The sequence below is a fragment of the Octopus bimaculoides genome, chromosome 12, assembly GCF_046866305.1.
Source record: "Octopus bimaculoides isolate indiv1 chromosome 12, ASM4686630v1, whole genome shotgun sequence".
Taxonomy (NCBI): Eukaryota; Metazoa; Mollusca; class Cephalopoda; order Octopoda; family Octopodidae; genus Octopus; species Octopus bimaculoides.
In genome coordinates this window covers 62,340,887-62,360,886 of record NC_142939.1, presented here as the reverse complement: position 1 = coordinate 62,360,886, position 20,000 = coordinate 62,340,887, and the positions used below count along the sequence as shown (strand labels likewise).

The following is a 20,000-nucleotide window of genomic DNA, read 5'->3' as shown; positions in this document are numbered from 1 at the left end:
AGGGGAAATTATAGTAAGGATAAGCAGGAGCAAAGTTCAGTTCCCCTTGTGTGTATTTGTCATCCCCTTCATCTGAGATGTTCACTTTGCCAAAGACACATTCTTCATATGCTGGAGGAGCTGAAGGAACTGCAAAAGATTACAGAAATGAGATTATAGGTTAATGAATTGCATGTGTGTGTGTGTCTGCATTTCTACAACATCACAGAAGAAATCAACTGTCAAAAGAGATCAGGTAACAAGAGAACCTCCTTGTAGTAATTCTATCCACTAGAAAGAGCTGCCAAATCTTCAATTCATACCCTACCATTTAAAATAATGTAAAGGTAAAGACAGACAGTCATGGCTGGAATGGTTTTTATCATAGATCAGCAATAACATGTTTGGCCAGGGACTAAACAACAACGACAACAATAAATGAAAGAGGGATGAAAGAGAAGAACAAAAGAGTGAGGGTGCAATAAAATGAGAGAGAGTGAGGGAGGGAGATAAAGAGGGAGAGGTTTAAAGCAACTGTTTCATTAGAACCTTCATTGGTCAATGCTGACCATACACCTGCATGTCTATGTGCAAGTCTGAGCAAGGTGCCTTTGAAGGAGACTGGCATTTACCCATGTATGCAAATTTCCCATCTTCACATCATTGATGCTTATCAAAGGCCAGTCATATGGTCCAATATAAAATGGCATCAGCATCATCACAATCATTGCTGTCAAGAAACAAAGAACTGTAACAAACACCAAAAGGTAATTGATCCCAGTGAATTAAGTCCATCAATTCACTGTCCAAGACTGGCATTTTTTATTGACCCTGAAAGCCTAAAATCAGAAGTTGACCTCAGAATGATTTGAACTCAGAGTGCCAGTAATCAGAAAAAATACTGAAAGGCATTCTGGCCAACATTCTAATGACTGCCATTTTGTTATTCTTTTAACCCTTTAGCCTTCAAACCAGCCATATCAGGCCCAAATATTCTATCTGCTTCTTGTTCAAACTGATTAGATCCAGCCTCTTACACGTACCCGACAATGTCATTCTAAATAGTAACAATCACATCACTGAAATCTCAAAGCAACAAAATAATGTAAGATTAATACAAAACAATGTGAATAAATAATAAGGATTACATTTGACAGAGTAATCAAAATGCTTAAGGGTTAAGCAGCTGTGACTTATAGAAACCCCAAAGAGACAACAACACATCACAGAAACTCAGTCACAATAAATGAATGGAAAAGAGAGACATTTTACCCAAGAAATAGAATTATAGAAAGAATTTGGTCAGATGGTAGTGTAACATGAACCTTAATAAATAAAAAAATAAAAGCTTTGGCAGTACATTTACTAAAATTGGAACAATACAGAAAAGATTAGCGTGGTCCTGCACAAAGATGATATGAATATCTGTCAAGTGCTTTATATTTGTTTTCTATTGAGGCACACATGGCTGTGAGATTAAGAAGCTAGCTTTCAAACTATGTGGTTTCAGGTTCAGTCCTGCTGTGCTGCAACTTGGCCAAATTTCTTCTAAAATGACTATAGGCTGTCCAATGCTTTATGAGTGGATTTGGAAGAGAGAAACTGGGTGAAAGCTCTTCTTATATGTGTGTGTGTGTGTGTGTGTGTGTGTGTGTGTGTAAGTAGATATATGTGTGTGTGTGTGTGCATGTGTGTGGTAGGTATTTGTGCTTTTGCGTCTGTGTTTGTCCCCTCACCCACCATGTGACATGGTTTGTTTACATATCTGTAATTGAGCAGTTCAGCAAATTAGACCAACAGAGTAAGTACCAGGCTTAAAAAATTACCATATTTTAACGTGTATGAGGAACCCTCATGTATAAGGAACCCACTAATTTTAGGGGCTTAAAATCTGGAAAAAAATGGTTTTGTAAGGGATTAGGTAAATTTTGATAAGTGCACCCACACTTATCAGGTAATGCGTTTCATTTTTGTGTGCAGAAACCATTCCTCTTCATAAAACGGAAGCACCAGATGGACATGCCTTTAAAGTCAATTGTCTCTTGTCCTTCCTCTTTGCTCTTTTTTATCTCCTGAGCAATTCTCCTTCCTTAATCAATGAGGATCTGTGTTGAAACAAACGCACCAGTTTGCCTTTGGTTTTTGACCCAGTGTTTGAGTTCTTCCTCCAAATTTGGCCACATTTCCTTTTTGCCTCATGCTGCTCTCTTCATCCTTAGCATCTGTAAAAGTTCATCTTTGTGCTTTCTCCACAGTCCAATCATGGCAGCCATAGGAGGAGGTCCAAACTCTCTTGCTACAGTCTTATTTCCATGTTCCTCTGCAAACTGAATCACTTTCAATTTGAAATTTGCAGGATATGAAATGTGCTTTTTATTCGCAGACTTTTTTATGCTGATAGAAAACAAAAATCTATAAAAAGAGTAATGCAGGATCAATTTAAATAACTGTAGACAATATCTAAGATGGTGTCTCAGTTGAATTTCCATATTTGGCTATGCTACATTCATTCCTGTTTCAGTGTGAGTTGCACTGCCATATATGGCTATTGAGCATGCTTGCTGTCTCTGATAGGTTGTATGACCTCCATATGCAGCCTGGGTTTTTAAAAGAGTGTTAATGTTTGCACTTGTGTGTTTACTCACAATTTTAAATGATATCTAGAACTGTCGTGTTAATATAAAACTATGGATTTAACAGTCTCAGCGAGCACAAGTAAGTACTATTTGGCAAATGATTGTCATTCATGATGGCGGCTTTATGTGCATGCCATTGCTTGATGAATGGATAGCAACTCACCCAATAGGACATTACAACCCATTGGGTGTTGGCCTGAGGCTTGTGATGTTTTAAGTCATGGAGATTTGAGGTTTGAGAAATTAAGTAATTTATTAAAATCTATAGTACTATCCTGAAACAATGAAAAGCAAATACAGGTTCTTTATACACGTTAAAATACGGTAAGTGCTCAGTTCAGTGAGTTCTACTAAATGCATCAAAGCTGTGCAGTCGAATGAGTGAAGCAGGTAAAAGATAAAAGATTATAAAATGCAAGAAATACTTACTGGAACTGGCACCAGTGCCTATGGGTGTTGCACTGGGTTCTGGATAAGACGTCTTGGGTAAAAGAGACCCATACTGGGTTGCATATCCCCCAGCATTATACTGGCTTGGAGCAGGCAGTCCAGCTGAAGGAGCAGGAGGCATGTAAGTTGCTAATGGAATGGTTCCAATAATTATTTCCATTGGTAGTTTTAAAGACACAGCCATCGACGCTGACACAGAAAACTTTGGTTTTAAAAATGAATAAAAACAAGAATTAAAAAAAGATAAAAACATAAGAGAAAGAATATTCTCATATTTCTATTATTATTATTATTTAAAAGAAGGCAGCGAGCTGACAGAATCGTTAGCACGCCAGGCAAAATGCTTAGTGATATTTCGTCTGTCTTCACATTCTGAGTCCAAGTGCTGCCAGAGTCGACTTTGCCTTTCATCCTTTTGGGGATCGATAAATTAAGTACCAGTTACACATTGGGGTTGATGCAATTGACTTAATCCCTTCCCTCAAATTTTGAGTCTTATGATTCCAGTAAAAAGGTTTATTATAATCTAAAAGGTAGCGAGCTGAGCAGGCAGAATTGTTAGCATGCTGGACTAAATGCTTAGTGGTATTTCGCCATCGCTGCATTCTGGGTTCAAATTCCACCGAGGTCAGCTTTGCCTTTCATCCTTTTGGGATCGCTAAATTAAGTACCAACTAAACACTGGGGTTGGTGTAATCAACTAGTCCCCACCCAACAAATTTCAGGCCTTGTGCCTATAATAGAAAGGATTATCAGAATTAAAAAGGTGGTAAGCTGACAGAATCGTTAGCATGCTGGACAAAATGTTTAGTGGTATTTCACCCATTGATGTGTTCTGAGTTCAAATTCCACCAAGGTCGACTTTGCCTTTCATTGTTTCAGGGTAGATAAATGAAGCACCAATAAACCACTGGGGTCAATGTAATTGACTAGTTCGCTCCCCCAATATTTCAAGCCTTGTGCCTATAGTAGAAAGGATTATTATTATTATTAAGGCAGTGACCTGGCAGAATCGTCGGCACGTCAGGTGAAATGCTTAGTGACATTTCATCTGTCATCGTGTTCTGAGATCAAATTAACCCTTTTGATACCAAACTAGCTCTGGCCCTGAGTACAAATGTCTTGTTTTCATAAATTTTGAATTAAAATCTTCCATCAAATTTTAGTCACAATTTATGTTCCTAACACTAGCTTAATAATAGCTAAGTTATTTTACTAAATTCTTTGTTATATTTAAAATTAATTGAAAGAAGCACAGAGCATCTCAAAATAAATACGGTAATGAAAGGGTTAAGACGGTGAGCTGCGGAATTGTTGGCAAACTGGATAAAATATTTGGCAGCATTTTCATCCGACAGGCTGGGCTGCCATACACCCACTGGACTCTTCTAGAGAGGGTTAATGAAGGGTATGAGGGAAGATGGCCAGGAAACAATTCTGGATATTGAAGACGTTCTGAGTAGTCTCTTCTGGAAGGCTTTCAAATTGGGGACTGTAGACAATTTACAGAAGTCTTTGACATGGCAATGCGATTAAGAATGTAATGGCATTTTTTTGACACTCTTATGATTTTGCTAATCTACCACTTGGAGGAGGAGGAGGATCGTCATCATTATCATCATCATCATCATCATCATCATCATCATCATCATCATCCTTGCTGGTTTCAACATATTAGTGTTTGAAGGAGAGGATTTAAAGAAAGAAGTAAGGAAGTGAGAAAAAGGAAAACAACTATAAAATAAAAGAATAAAAGAGGTTACATTTATTTGCAATGGGAGTGTGAATGTAATCTGAGTCCATGCATGGCTTCTGCTATAAAGTCATAATGAGGACACTGGTAGTTTTGATTTCAGCTTGGATTGGGCAAATGTGTCAGTGGTATGCAGGATATAATTTTTTTTATTGTTCTACTTCTTCAAACCAAATTATTCTGATGCATCATGACACATTTTACATCATGCAAATCAGTCTAAGCAATGACTTTCTTAAGTTGTCAAATGACACTGTAGAGTCTTTAGTGATTGCTTCCTTATACCTAAGGCTGGGTTTTCTTTTACTCCAATGTCCCTCTACTTGTTGGCCACACAAAAGAATTTTCAGAATGCAGTCATCTTTCATTTGAACATGTCCTACATATCTTTCATTTCATGCCATCTTTCATTTCATGTCCTGCATATCTGTACTGAATTCTTAGCTGCTTGCTTTTGATACTGGAGATATGACATTTTGCTAAGATTTTGACATTTGATATCTTGCTGAGCAATAATAATAATAATAATAATAATAATAATAATAATAATAATAATAATAAAAATAATAATAATAATAATAATAATAATAATAATAATAATAATAATAATAATAATAATGATAATAATAATAATGATAATGCTTTCTAATTGATGTATCAATACCAGCAGATGACAACGTTTCTCTAAAAGAAATGGAAAAACTTTCAAAATACAAAGACCTGGAAATAGAGATAACTCGAATGTGGAGTCTAAAAACAGAAACAATTCCTATCATAGTAGGTGCCTTAGGTATAATAAAAAAAATATTCAGACAAATACATAACAAAAACACCAGGACTTACAAATATATATAACATACAGAAAATTGCACTACTGGGTACTGCACACATTCTACGCAAAACACTTTCAATACAGTAAACATAAGAGCACCACAGCAAACTACAGCACATACCCAAGGCGTACAGAGCTGTGCTCGGTAGTGAAGTGAAAGCACGCTATAAAAATAAAACTACTGAACAATAATAATGATAATAATAATAATAATAATAATAATAATAATAATGATAATAATAATGATAATGATAATAATAATAATAATAAACGCCCTGATGCAGTACCAGGCAGTGGCTCTCACAGCTTTTGATCTTAACTAATCGGAAGTGTTATCATGGTGATGATAGAGATGATGATGTTGATGGTAAAGACAATGCTGATGATGTCGTTGATAGCAAAAATGGTGATAATAATGATGATGGTGATGATGTATGACGACAGTGGTGGTGATGGTGATAATGATGAAAATGACAACAAGGACAACAACAAAGTTGATGATCCTTAATATATAACCAATAATTAATTGAAACACTTACCGTCAATATATATTCAATGTCAATAATGTTACAGTACATCAGATGGGATGGTGGCAATGGTGGGATATGAAGAGCTACTTGGTTCCAATAGTCACTTTCCCCAGGCTGAATACCTCCTTGCATCACGGATGTGACATTTTTACGCTCAGTTTTTGTTTTAGTCGCTGCATGAAAAGAAATAACCTGCAAAGGGTAAGAAAGATACAACATTTTAAAATGATAATTAATATCTTAATTAATAAGATAATCAATATGATAATTATTTGGGATATATAATGTGCAGGCGTGGTTGTGTGGTAAGAAGTTTGCTTCCCAAGCACATAGTTTCAGGTTCAGTCCCACTGTCAGGTACCTTGTGCAAGTGTCTTCTACTATAGCCTTGGGCCAACCAAAACCTTGTGAGTTGGTTTGGTAAATGGAAACTGAAAGAAGGAATTTTGAGAGGGGAGGAGGCATTGGAGGAAGTGATCTTGTATCAGATGATGAAATGTTAGTGGGTGATAGAGAGATAGAGAAGCAGAAACAGGTGTCTTGCTATAGAGGAGGTACATGGTTACCCAGCCTCAGAAAGAGAGAGAGAGAGAGAGGTAGCAAGAAAGAGGACAAAGACAGGTGTGTTGATGTAAAGGAGATACTTGGTTACCTAGCCAGAGGGAAGAACAAGAGAAAGATTAGAGTGACCAAGAATGAGGGAAGAAACAGATGTGTTGCTGTAGAGGGGATACAGAGTTACCCAGAGGAAATTTGAGGAAGGAAAAAACGCAGTTTAAGAGATGTAGTTTAGTTTCTTGCATGCAGGTGGGAACAATTCTTCTAGAACTCAGTTTTACTGAGATCTTCTCTCGAACTTCGTATCTCGGTCCATTGTCATTTTCTCCATGAGCCACAATACCCTCAAATCAGTCCTCACTCCTGTCTTCTTGGGTCACTCTATTCCACAGGTACCATCCACTTTCAGTGACCAGCACTTCTTTATACAGCTGTTTTCAGTCATATGCATCACATGTCCAAACCAAAGCATTCTCCTCTCCTGCATGCCACATTTAATTTCTCTTATGCCCAACTTTTCTCTCACCACAGTTGCACTTTGTCATTCATGTACACTGAGGTTGCATATCCAGTGGATCATACAACCTTCATTCCTCTCCAGTCTATGCATGTCCTCTGCATTCAGAGCCCATGTCTCACTATCAGAGAGTATGGCCATTTGTACACAAGCATCATACAATCTACATTTCACTCTGAGAGAGTCCTTTATATATATATATCAGTTTCCATATACCAAATACACTCACAAGGCTTTGGTCAGCTTAAGGCTATAGCAGATGACACTTGCTCAAGGCTCCATGCAGTGGGAATGAACCCAGAACCATGTGGTTGGGAAGTGAACTTCTTTAGCACACAAACACCTTCACCTAGGGGTAATGTATAATATCATGTGATGTCATTTGATGATCACTTTAACCTGACACAAACACCACACATGCACACATACACACATGCACTGACACATACAGATATAAAATAAGGTGAAGCTGATAAAACTGTTTACTCACCATGTCTAGTGATGCTTTTGAACTGGTTATATCTCGGTTTGACATGTTACATATTTCAGCATTGATTAAAATTTGCTCGCCACTTACGTAACCTGTCCGATATAAATTCACCAGAGCACTCAATGGTCCAGACTTGCAGCAACAACAGCAGAAATGCTTGGTTCCTTGTTGGTGGATTGGTTGCTGAAAAAAAAAATAATAAACAAAAAAAATCAAAGAGAAAGGAGAAAAACAAATAGGTAACTAGATTCAATATGTTTCATCTTTAAGGCAGAGACCTGGTAGACTCGTTAGCACGTCAGGTGAAATGCTTAGTGGCATTTCATCTGTCTTCGTGTTCTGGGATCAAATTAACCCTTTCGATACCAACCCAGCTGAAACCACCCCTGGCTCTGTAGTACAAATGTCTTGTTTTCATAAGTTTGGAATTAAAATCATATTTGGTATGTTTCATCTTCTGCTTGTTTCAGTCATTAGACTGCAATCATGCTGGAGCACTGCCTTGAAGTGTTTAGTCAAACAAATTGACCCTAATATTTATCTTTTTAAGTCTAGTACTTATTTTATCGATCACTTTTGCTGAACAGCTAAGTTATGGAGACGTAAACTAATTAACACCAATTGCCAAGTGATGCGGTGAGGACAGATGCAAGGAAAAAGGTACACACACACATGCACAAAAACACACACATGTTTGTATGTATATATTACAGGCTTCTTTCAATTTCTATCTATGTTCATTAACATGGCTTTCATTAACCCAGGGTTATAGCTATTGCAGAAGAAGCTTGCCCAAGGTGTTACACAGTAGGACTGAACTTGAAACCTCATGTTTGGGAAGCAAACATCTTACTACCATGCCCATGGGTAGATGAAGAAAAACATTGAGACTAAATTCTTCAAGGTATCATCTAATGTCTTGTCATACTTTTGCATGATACTAGGTCTAACTGCTTGAACCAACTTTTTCTTTCCCTGCTTTCATATAAAATAAGTAACAGTAGAGAAATCAAAGCTTTTCTTTCCCCATTCTCTAAAAAAGAAATTTGTAGCCTTGTGTTTTTAGTTAGAAATCTTTATCATTATAATTACTGATTATAGCAGAAGCTGTCAGAACCATTGCTGCATCAAACAAATTGATTAGCAGTGTCTATTCCAGCTCTTTATGTTCTGTGTTCAAATTCTGCCATGGTCAACTTTGCTTTCAGCCTTTCAGGGTTCATGAAATAAGAACAAATTTAGCACTAAGGACAATCTTATCAACTACAACCACTACAAACAAAAATTGCAAGCCTTGTGCCCAAAATACAAAGGATTGTCAAGATTATTATTGTTGCTGTTGTTGCTGTTGTTAACGCAGTGAGCTGGCAGAATCATTAACACGCCAGACAAAATGCATAGCAGTATTAAGTCCGTCACAATGCTCTGAGTTCAAACTCTGCCAAGGTCGACTTAGCCTTTCATCCTTTTGGGGCCGATAAACTAAGTACTAGTGAAATTCTGGGGTCAATGTAATCAACTAGTCCCCTCTCCCAAAACTTCAGGTCCTGTGCCTATAATAGAAAGGATTATTATTATCATTATTATTATTACTATTATTATTATAATGGTGATGATGATGACGATGATGATGAAAGTGGCAAACTAGAGCATTGGAAAGAATATCTTGCAGTATTTCATGATACTTTACATTCTAAGTTGAAGGATAAACTTTGCTTTTCATTTGTCTAGGGTTAATAAAATGAAGAACCAGCCACCAGGAACCCCTCTGCCAGAAACTGCTGATCTTGTTCCCAAATCAGAAAGCATTATTTTAGGTACTGAACAGGCATTGGACAAAATGCCTTGTGGTATTTGTTTCAGCTCTTCACATTCTGATGAGACAGAAGAGGAGAAAAAGAGGAAATGATGGGGAAAGAGGAGGGGAGGAGAAAGGGGAACAAGCAGAAAAAGAGGAAGGGGTTGAGGCAGTGGAGGTATCAACAGAGGCAGAGGAGGCAGTCAAGAAGAATGTAGACGAGGGAGAGGCAAAGGAGGAAGCATAGAAGAAAGAGAAGATGGTGATGGCAATGATGATGGAGATGGTGGTGGGGTAATGATGATGACAATGAAGACAAAGGTGATGGTGTTGTTAATGATAATGATGACAATTGTGATGACAATGAAGATGATGGTGGTGACAATGATGGTGATGCTGATGATCATTATCATGATGATAAGCTGCTGCTTCTGCTGCTGCTGCTGTTGTTGACAATGATGATAATGGTAATGATAATGATGTCAATGATGATGGTGATGATGATGATGATGATGATGATGATGATGATGATGATGAGTACTTACCAATGCATTTGGTGTCTGGTTTAGATCCAAAACAGAAATTACAGTGAACGGAATTTTGCACTTATGATCAAATTTCCAAGGCTTATCCATAATAGCTTTTACGTAGTATCTTACATATCCGGTTCCTCCTTCATATGACGATGGAATATTGTACGGAAGTATAAACTCAAAAGGATAGTGATGCTCTCCGCCATTCAATATCACTTGATTAGCTCCCATAACTGGACCTACATGAACAATATGTATGCATAATGAAGAAAATATTTATATTGGTACCATGTTGGGTGCTGGTGTCACATAAAGTGCACAGCTGTAACAGTGCCATGTAACAGCACCCATGCTGGTACTGCATAGCAGCACCCAGTACATTCTGTAAAGTAGTTGGCATTAGGAAGGGCATCCAGCTATAGAAACCATGCCAAAACACAGAAATGGAGCCCAAGCAGCTGCTCAGCGGGATAGCTCCTGTTAAACTGTCCAGCCTATGCCTGTATGGAAAAACAGACATTAGATGATGATGATGAGTGCATCTATGGATATGAATAAATATGCAATAAGTGAAGGCACAATCACAAGTGAAAATTCTGTAAATAATAATTGTAAGCTTCAAGCGTTTATACATTCACCATAAATAAGCTTTAGAAAATAGTCTGATACAGGGGCACATAAGCCCTTGACAGAACAAAATGGGTACTAGTAAGCATGGGAATTGAATCCAGACCTTTTATATTGGTTTACCACATGCACTAATACTCATCTTATTCCATTGAGGGCTTATATGCCCCAATATTAGATTATTTTCTCTAACCAAAGCAAAGTGAATGCATATAAGCTTAACCCTTTAGCATTCAAATTAATATGTCAAAAGTAATCCTTATTCATTTACATTTTTAAAAATTAATCTGGTATTATCTTGTAGCTTCAAGATTTGAAAGATGTAATTGTTTATTTTTAGAATGGCATTGCAGGGTAGGTGTGAGATGCTGGTTCTGGACAGTTTGAGCATAAAATGAGTAGAATATCCGGGCCGGATATAGCTGGTTTAAACACTAAAGGGTTAAGGTTTATTATTTACAGAATGCATAGATATGTATGTGTATATAGGTGTAGGAATGGCTGTGTAATTACTTGGGATCAATTTGTAATATTATTGTTATTGCTTAAAGTGGTGAGTTGGCAGAATCATTCGTAACCAGGCAAAATGCTTAGCAACATTTAATCTGTCTTTACGACCTGAGTTTGACTTTACCTCTCGTCCTTTTGGGATCGATAAAATAAGTACCAGTTGTGCAGTGAGGTTGGTGTAATCAGTTTAACCCCCTCCCTACAAATTGCTGGCCTTGTGCCAAAATGTGAAACTAATATTAAAGTTATTGCTTAAGATGGCAAGCCAGCTTAATCTGTGAGCTGGCAGAAACGTTAGCACACTGGGTGAAATGCTTAACGGTATTTCGTCTGCTGTTACGTTCTGAGTTCAAATTCCACCGAGGTCAACTTTGCCTTTCATCCTTTCGGGGGTCAATAAATAAAGTACCAGTTATGCACTGGGGTAGATGTAATCGATTTAATCCCTTTGTCTGTCCTTGTTTGTCCCCTCTATGTTTAGCCCCTTGTGGGCAATAAAGAAATAAGTATTTAATCTGTCTTTATATCCAGAGTTCAAATTCCACCAAGGTTGACTTTGCCTTTTATCATTTTGGGGTCAATAAAATAATAAACAGTTGTGTACTGGGGTTGATGCAATTGATTTGACCACTCAGTCAAACTTGCAAGACTTATGCTAAAATTTAAAATCAATATTAGTTTTATGCTGAACAGAACAGGAAACTACAAAAATAAAAACTGGCTTTATGTTTTGAACAATGGTATTTCTTCAGGGAATAATACTTAACAACACAAAAATCTTAATCCTTCAGGTATTAACAGTTATGTTCACTTTAGTGGTTATAACCAAACACCTTTTTACACCAAGAATAAAAAAAATATTCTTATATGAGTTAATAAGAAACCCTCTATGTGGTCGGTCAATTTTCAAGAAATGACAACCAAATCTCATTTAAATCATATCCTACTGTCTAAAAAAAGGAATGACATACTTGACAATGTAGATATAGTCTTAGATGTACTATTTCTGAAAAAAAAAAATGATAAGACAGTCATGGCTGGAATGCTTTTTATTATAGATTTGTTTACTGAAGACTGACCTGTGGCTAAATAACAACAAAATATTTTTTTATGATGAAATAATATGGGAGAGGTTTGCAAAAGTGAAAGGTTTATGTGCGTCTGCATGTGCACATTATATGTGAGTGTGTATGTGTGTGTACACATGTGTACGTGTGTGTGTGCATGGATCAACATGTACATAGTTTCACATAATGGAAATTTACCTGAGCCATAGAGGATGATAGTATAACTAAAATACTTCTCACTAGCTGAGTAATGTAGCGTTGTGGTGGTTGAGTTTTCACCAGTTCCAGTAGTCTCAGTTTCACTCCAATGGACATAAGCTTCCCCTTTTATCTCCAGACGGACACCTAAGGAAGAAATCAGTAAAATATTTAATTAAAAATGTAGTCCCACAAAAAGGCAGCAAGCAGGCGATATTTTCTATGACTATGTTCTGAGTTCAAATTCTGCTGCGGTCGACTTTGCTTTCATCCTTTTGGGGTTGATAAAATAAGTGTCGTTGAACACTGCAGTCGATGTAATCAACTTGTTTCCTCAGAGACTAGCAAAATCCTCTGGAATTTCCCAATCCAAACAGATCAGGTGCTGGAGCATAACAGACCAGACCTAGTGGTGGTGGAGGAGGTGCACCACATGTGCTGTATAGTTGATGTTGCGTGCCCCTTTGAACCACGAATAGTCAAGAAGGAAGACAAAAAAATAGGTACAATCTTCTTAAATACAAAATAGCCTGGCTATGGAAAATGAAGAAGGTGAAGATAGTGCCAATTATTGTTGGGTCCTTGGGAACAGTATCAGAAGGCATCAAGAGGAATATAAAAGAAATTGGAATAGAGCGCCCAAGTCTTGTGAGTGGATCTAGCAGATGGAAACTGAGAGAATCCCATTGTGAGTGTAAGTGGGAGATACATGCATGTGATTGGGAGTGTTTTTAATTTCTGTTTCTTAACACTATATGATGGATGTAAAATGAGCATCACTACCATAATTATCCAAATTCCTATGGGTTCAAAAATTGCAGCTCAGAACAAGCATTAACCATTTCACCTCTTAGACTGCTCCACAAGAAAAACCATTTGGTGTCATGTTTAATTCTTTCATTACCATATCAAGAATTTAATAAAAGAACTTTGTTATCATTAAACTAATGTTTGGAACAAAAAATAACATGAAATTTTGATGGAAGGCTTTAATTTAGATTCCTATACAACTGGAAGTTTGCATCATAGAACCAGATTATGGTCATAGGTGGGTTGATAGCAAAGAGTTTAACAGAAATATGGACCAAAGTGTTTCCATTTAGTTCACAGTTCGTATCTGTTTTCAATTAGATGAACATGCCTCATTTTTAGTAGTAGTAGTAGTAGTAGTAGTAGTAGTAGTAGTAGTAGTAGTAGTAGTAGTAGTAAATATATATATATTATTGTTAGTAGTACTGAAATAAATATTACTATTGACATTTTAAACTAAATTATAGTTGAGCCTAACTGGTAAGATATTACATTACATAACTATTTAATTATTCCCCAAAGAATCTGATTGCCTTACTGAATAAGAGAAATTTTCATAATCAAAGCAAAAACTATAACAACAAAAAGAAACATATTACCTCTGCTAAAAATATCTCTAACATTTCATTACCCTATAACAATACAAAGAGGATATGTATATATGAAGTACATGCATGACTGTGTGGTTATAAAAGTTTGCTTTCCAACCACGTGGATGCAAGGCACTTGGGAAAATGTCTTCTACTATAGACTTAGACTGACCAAAGCCTTGTTGAGTGGAATGGGTAGATGGATGTTGAAAGTGAATATTCAAAAGAAAACCAAGCTCAGTTTAGCAGCTGATGATAAGAAACAAGCAATTCAGACTATTGGAAATTGGAGCCTTTCAGTTATAATGCATTAAAAAATACCCTACATTTGTATTGAGTTCTGTAATTTATCACTTCTGGTGAACAACAGAAATTTATGTATGTGTGTGTGTATTATAAAATTGTAAAACAAACTAGAAGGCTGTAAATTACAGAGAAGAGCAACAATATAGGTCTTTTTATAATAACTGTAATTATATATTATTTATACTAATAATATGTTGCTCTAAAGAGACCATATGTTATTAGTATAAATAATATATAATTACAGTTATTATAAAAAGACCTATATTGTTGCTCTTCTCCATAATTTACAGCCTTTGGGTTTGTTTAAAAATTATCTATACATTAAAGTTGGCTGAAATTGATGCATGGGCTATGTGAATGAATTGGGTGTGTATGGATATATGTAAGCATTGATACTGTGTTCAGTTTCCAGTAGTTTGGCCCATCTTTAGGCTAAGTCATTCTAAATGGAGCATATATTATTAGTATATTAATATATTATTAGTATATTAATATATGTAGTTATATATATGTACATATATACATATACGCTGTCAGTAAGGTGAGGGTTTGCAATGAGTACAGTGAAGAATTCCGGGTAGAGGTAGGGGTCCACCAAGGTTCAATCCTCAGCCCCTTCCTATTTATCATAGTCCTCCAGGCAATAACACAGGAATTCAAGACAGGATGCCCCTGGGAGCTCCTCTATGCTGATGACCTTGCACTAATTGCTGAGTCACTATCAGAACTAGAGGAGAAGTTTCAGGTGTGGCAGCAAGGACTAGAATTGAAGGACCTTAGAGTCAACCTAGCTAAAACGAAAGTCCTAATAAGTAGGAAGGTAGACAAAACGCAAACCCCTTCAGGTAGATGGCCCTGCTCGATCTGTAGAAAAAGCATAGGTAGAAACTCCATAAGATGTACCCAGTATAAGCTATGGACACATAAGAGGTGCAGGAATATCAAAGGAAGGCTAACTAGAAAGATAGTTTTTGTATGTGGCAGATGCTCAGGAGCAATAAACACTGAAAATGTGCAGAAAACAACCTTTGCCACATTCCAGGGAGAAAAACTAGAAGTAGTTGATAGCTTCCGCTACCTAGGTGACCAAGTTAGTAGCGGGGAAGGGTGCACTGAAAGTGTAGCAGCTAGAATAAGAATAGCCTGGGCAAAGTTCAGAGAGCTCTTACCTCTGCTGGTGACAAAGGGCCTCTCGCTCAGAGTAAAAGGCAGACTGTATGACGCATATGTACAAACCGCCATGCTACATGGCAGTGAAACATGGGCCGTGACTGCTAAGGACGTGCATCGATCTGAACTTTCCAGTGCAGTAATTAGATTTTTAAAATTCCGTTTACTTTGTGTGATTTAAGGGAGATTTGGCTGTTGTTTCTAGCAACTTTTATATTTCTTCCCTTCTACCTGGGACAGCGTTCTTACACATGCGCTCAACAGAGAGAGAAAGTGATACATACAACGTCATTGATTAAACTTTCTTCTCATTATTCTTTACCTATTTTTCATAACATTGATACGTAAAAACACACACGACCACACATACGTAATCTGTGACAACAACATACACATTGCTCCCGTTCTCTATCTCCCCCTCTTCCTCTCTCGCTCTCGCAAACGTATACACGTGCAAGTAAACACAATCATTCACGTTCGTCAATGTGGCATAAATACAGAGTTGTACCCACCGACTTTGGAAGGTCATAACTTTCAGAAAAATGAATATTTTTTAATGAAATTTTCTATGCATATATTATTTATTATGTAGATTCCGAATATACAAAAATTTTCAGTGAAAGTGTTTTGGGAAGAGGGTGGGGGACAATTTTCGGAAATTCCAATTAAATTCCTCTTAACTTCCAGGAAAATGAATATTTTTTCGTGAAATTTTCTACAAATATACCTTGATGTATGTACATTTCGAGCATTAGGAATTTTGAAGGAAACAACTGCAGGTTATTTTTGAGAAGTGTTCCTCACTCGGTGGTGTTTCGGAGCAAGTCGTCCATATTTGTTTAATTTTTCTCTATTATGTGCGTAAGTGCATCCATAGATTTCTAATGAAGTAATAGGCAGTGAAGAGAAGCCGTCATAAGAAAACTTTTAACTACCTCTAGCCCTTTCTCCCCCTCTCCCTACCTCTTCCTCTCTTGCTCTCTCAAACGCATACACATGCAAGTACACAATCATTCAGTAAAATATAACTCATGTTCGTCGATATTTTGTAAATATACCACGATTTTCACTAGGGTGTTAGGGTTAGGGTTTTAGGGTCAGGGTTAGGGTTTAGGGTTATGGTTAGGATTAGTGTTACGGTTTTAGGGTCAGGGTTAGGGTTTTAGGGTTAGGGTTTAGGGTTAATGTTAGGGTTAGTGTTAGGATTAGGTTTAGGATTAGGGTTGGGTAATCGTGCGGGTGTTAATCTGAAAAATTACAGATATGTGAAAAGTACCGACCCTGCCATCTATTATAACTTTTGTTGTTCTGTTTAATATATACATAGATTATGCCTCCAAAGAAGAGAGCTTGCTGGGGAAAGGAAGCAACCGGTTTAAAATGACATTCCAGAAGCTACTTTGAACATAATGCAAAATGGTGCATCAACATCTGCCCAATCTGATAGAATTCTGGCAAAACTGTGTACCAACAGATTGCCAGCAATTGCTTCATCAGAAATTGCCGTCCTAGTTCTTGCGAAAAGGGATTACCCTGCAATGTATAATCAGGGCAGCGCAAAAAGTTGTTTTCACAAGCATTTCTATAGCCAATTAGACGGATGAAATTTACATACGCTTAATAATTTTACGCAAAACAGCCTTCAGACTTTCCCTATTAATTTCATCGTCTTTTGAATTATGAACATATTTACATCATAAGGGTTTTTTCATTGTAAGGCTTTCTTTTTTAGTTGATTTTCTCCTAGCAAGACTTATCGTAGATGGCGTAATAAGTCACACCCGGACAAGGTCGGGTTATAATGCTAGTGATAATATAAAAATATGAAAAATAAAAAAGATATTATATGGTTAATTATTCTGTATTGGGATCAAGTTATGACTAATATTATTAAAGAGACACTTAAAATAGTAAAAATGGTTTTTAAAAAGGACAATTGTTATTCGAATATAGTTTCCAATAAAACCATAAGACTGGCACTGAAGTAATTTTACATTTAGTAAAATGAAGTATTGAACCCCTAACTCCTGAATCAAATAACCACACAATTTTATTTCTAAAGCACTTGAATAAACTACATAAATAATTTTTTTTTTAAATAAATAAAAAATAAAAAATAATGCAATAATTTAAATAAAATAAATATATGAATTAAATATTACTAAAATTATATAATAACAAATTATATATACTTCCCAATATAGGTAAATTTGAAAATAATAATAGAGGATAATTTAAAATTAAAACTATGTATAGTGTAATTACCCCCCTTGGTACTAATCACTTATAAATACCCATAGTTCCCTGCTATCTTCTTCCCCAAATCACCATTTTAGTACCAGCAAAAAAGGAAGATATGTATTTGAATTTTTCTTGTTATATATCACATTTAAAGACAGACATTTTTATTCTGATGTTTAATCTTATATCTCACATTCTGTATTTGACATATACTTGATTTTACATGATTGATATATATGCTAATTCATATTTATAATGTATAATATATAAATTTTAATTCTTAATATTACAAAGTATAATTTTTATTCTTAATTTTTTATTCTTAATTTTTAATCTTTAATGTTTAATTGTATTGCTTATTTTTAAAAGGGATGTAAAATTAGATATATAATATTTTGAAATAGAACCTGAAGATGTGTTGGAATGATTGTAAATCTGATGATTTCATATATGTATTTATATATGTATATATATGGGTATACAGTTGTGTATATGTATATTGTAATCTTCCAATACTGAAACACATGTAGTTCCTTCATAGTTAATAAATATAAGTATTAACTAAAGTAAGATATAATTAATGAAGTATATTATATACCCTACTGGTAATCTATACATATATAAAATTGAGAATGTATGTGTGTGCGTGTCTGTGTGAATCCCTAAAACTCCAGAACTACACAGCCAATTTCATTCAAATTTTACACATGCCTTACTTAGGGTCCCGGTTGTGTTTTAGTAAAAAAAAAAATATTAACTTCTTGCATACTTCCAGCCCAGAGCAACATCATATCTCCTCCACTATTTAAGTATTACGTGTCAAAAGTGAAACAAAAACACTCATGTCATTCGAACCGGAATCTCAAAAACATTGTTATTATTAAATTTATGCATTTCTAATCAATATTGGAGATATTTGTTATCGAGTTGCAGATTTTTAACAATGCATTTGGTGATTATTTGCTTTATTTCTTGGGCAAAATTTACAACTTAGAATAAAAGAATAAAATTATTATTTCATTCAAAAATTGATGAGCTTTGTTTTTAGTGATGACTTGAAATGGTAAATATTTTTTCTAATTGTATTTGCTTGAAAAAACATACTTTTCTTTATATTAAGCAATTCATTATAATTACTTTTACGATGTGCCTAAATAAAAACCATTGTTATAGATCAGCATTTCTCAACCTTTTTCGCGATTTGGCTTCCCTTGGATATTGAAAAAATTTATTTCGGCTCCCCTGTGTTCATGAAAAATTTAATCCAGCTTCCCATGTATCTGAGATAGACCGGCCAGCCCATGACAAATCTGACAAAAGGGGGGACCCACAGAACTACCAGCTCACGAACTGCATCTGAAAGTTGGCACACCAATTATGCTGCTAAGGAATTTAGATGCTCCAATAATGTGCAATGGTATGTGGATGATTATCAAAAAATTGTGCTCCCGAGTTCTGTAGGCAACAATCTTGAATGAACCAGCCGCTGGCTAAGACATACTTATAACTCCCATGTCCCTTACCCACTCCGCTACGACCTACAAGTTTAAACAGATGCAATTTCCCATCAAACTGCTTTCCCATGACAATCAACAAGGCGCAGGGACAATCAGTGCAAGCGGTTGGTTTGAATCTGACAGATCAAGTATTCTCACACGCACAACTGTATGTTGGCTGTCTCCAGGGTCTTTCTATTTGTGCACCTGAGGAAAGGACAAAGAATGTTGTCTACCAAGAGGCACTCTAATGATAACAACGGCAACTTCAACTGCTCTAATTTCAACTCCGCAATTTTTTCATCGTCCTGCCAGCCCATGTAAGTCCAGTCTTGCTTTGCTCTCCCTACTAACTCACCAAGACATTCTTTTTTTTCTACCAAGATCCATCACCCAAACACCACTTCGTATCCACTTCTTCCTCTTTTTAATGTCTTCGTTTCTCTCTTCGCATCGCTCTCTGACCGGGTGAAACCGGGCTTAGCTGCTAGTGTATATATATATATATATATATGCTTTCAGTGCGAATGTTTTTTTATATGACACCGAGTTTATAATCCAGTAAGTAATAATAATGATATTTTTCTATAAGCTTAAAGCTTATGGCAATCACCATGCAATGACTAAAGAAAATAGTCTAGTAAGGGGGCATATAAGCCCTCGACAGTAAAAAGAAGGCTTTCCTATCCGCATGGAAGTCGAACCCACATCCCTTTGTTAATGCAACTAAGTGTGTTACCTTTACACCAGCAAATCAGCCTCTTCATTTCTGTCAAATTTAAGAACTATAATAGTTCATATTTGTTTTTATGTAAGCAAACTCTCTATATGCTTTTGGTGCGAATGGTTTTTATATGGTACTGAGTTTACAATCCTGTCAATAATAATAATGGTATTTTGTTTAGAAGC

At 36.0% G+C, this 20,000-nt stretch overlaps 1 protein-coding gene and 1 non-coding gene across 2 annotated transcripts in view; one reads left to right on the top strand and one right to left on the bottom strand.

Moving 5' to 3' along the window:
• LOC106873223 (arrestin domain-containing protein 3) overlaps positions 1–20,000 on the bottom strand; it is a 31,223-nt gene that overhangs the window by 1,635 nt on the left and 9,588 nt on the right. Inside the window, exons 2-7 of the mRNA XM_089361181.1 lie at positions 12,479–12,625; positions 10,089–10,315; positions 7,746–7,928; positions 6,190–6,372; positions 3,045–3,267; positions 1–129 (exon numbers count right to left, since the gene is read on the bottom strand). The exon at positions 1–129 is cut by the window's left edge and continues 1,635 nt beyond it. Coding sequence (XP_089217307.1) covers positions 1–129; positions 3,045–3,267; positions 6,190–6,372; positions 7,746–7,928; positions 10,089–10,315; positions 12,479–12,625 — 1,092 coding nt within the window. The remainder of the gene's footprint in view (positions 130–3,044; positions 3,268–6,189; positions 6,373–7,745; positions 7,929–10,088; positions 10,316–12,478; positions 12,626–20,000) is intronic.
• LOC128251439 (U6 spliceosomal RNA) lies at positions 1,325–1,426 on the top strand. Its single transcript, XR_008267127.1, has one exon. It is a non-coding gene; the product is annotated as a U6 spliceosomal RNA (small nuclear RNA).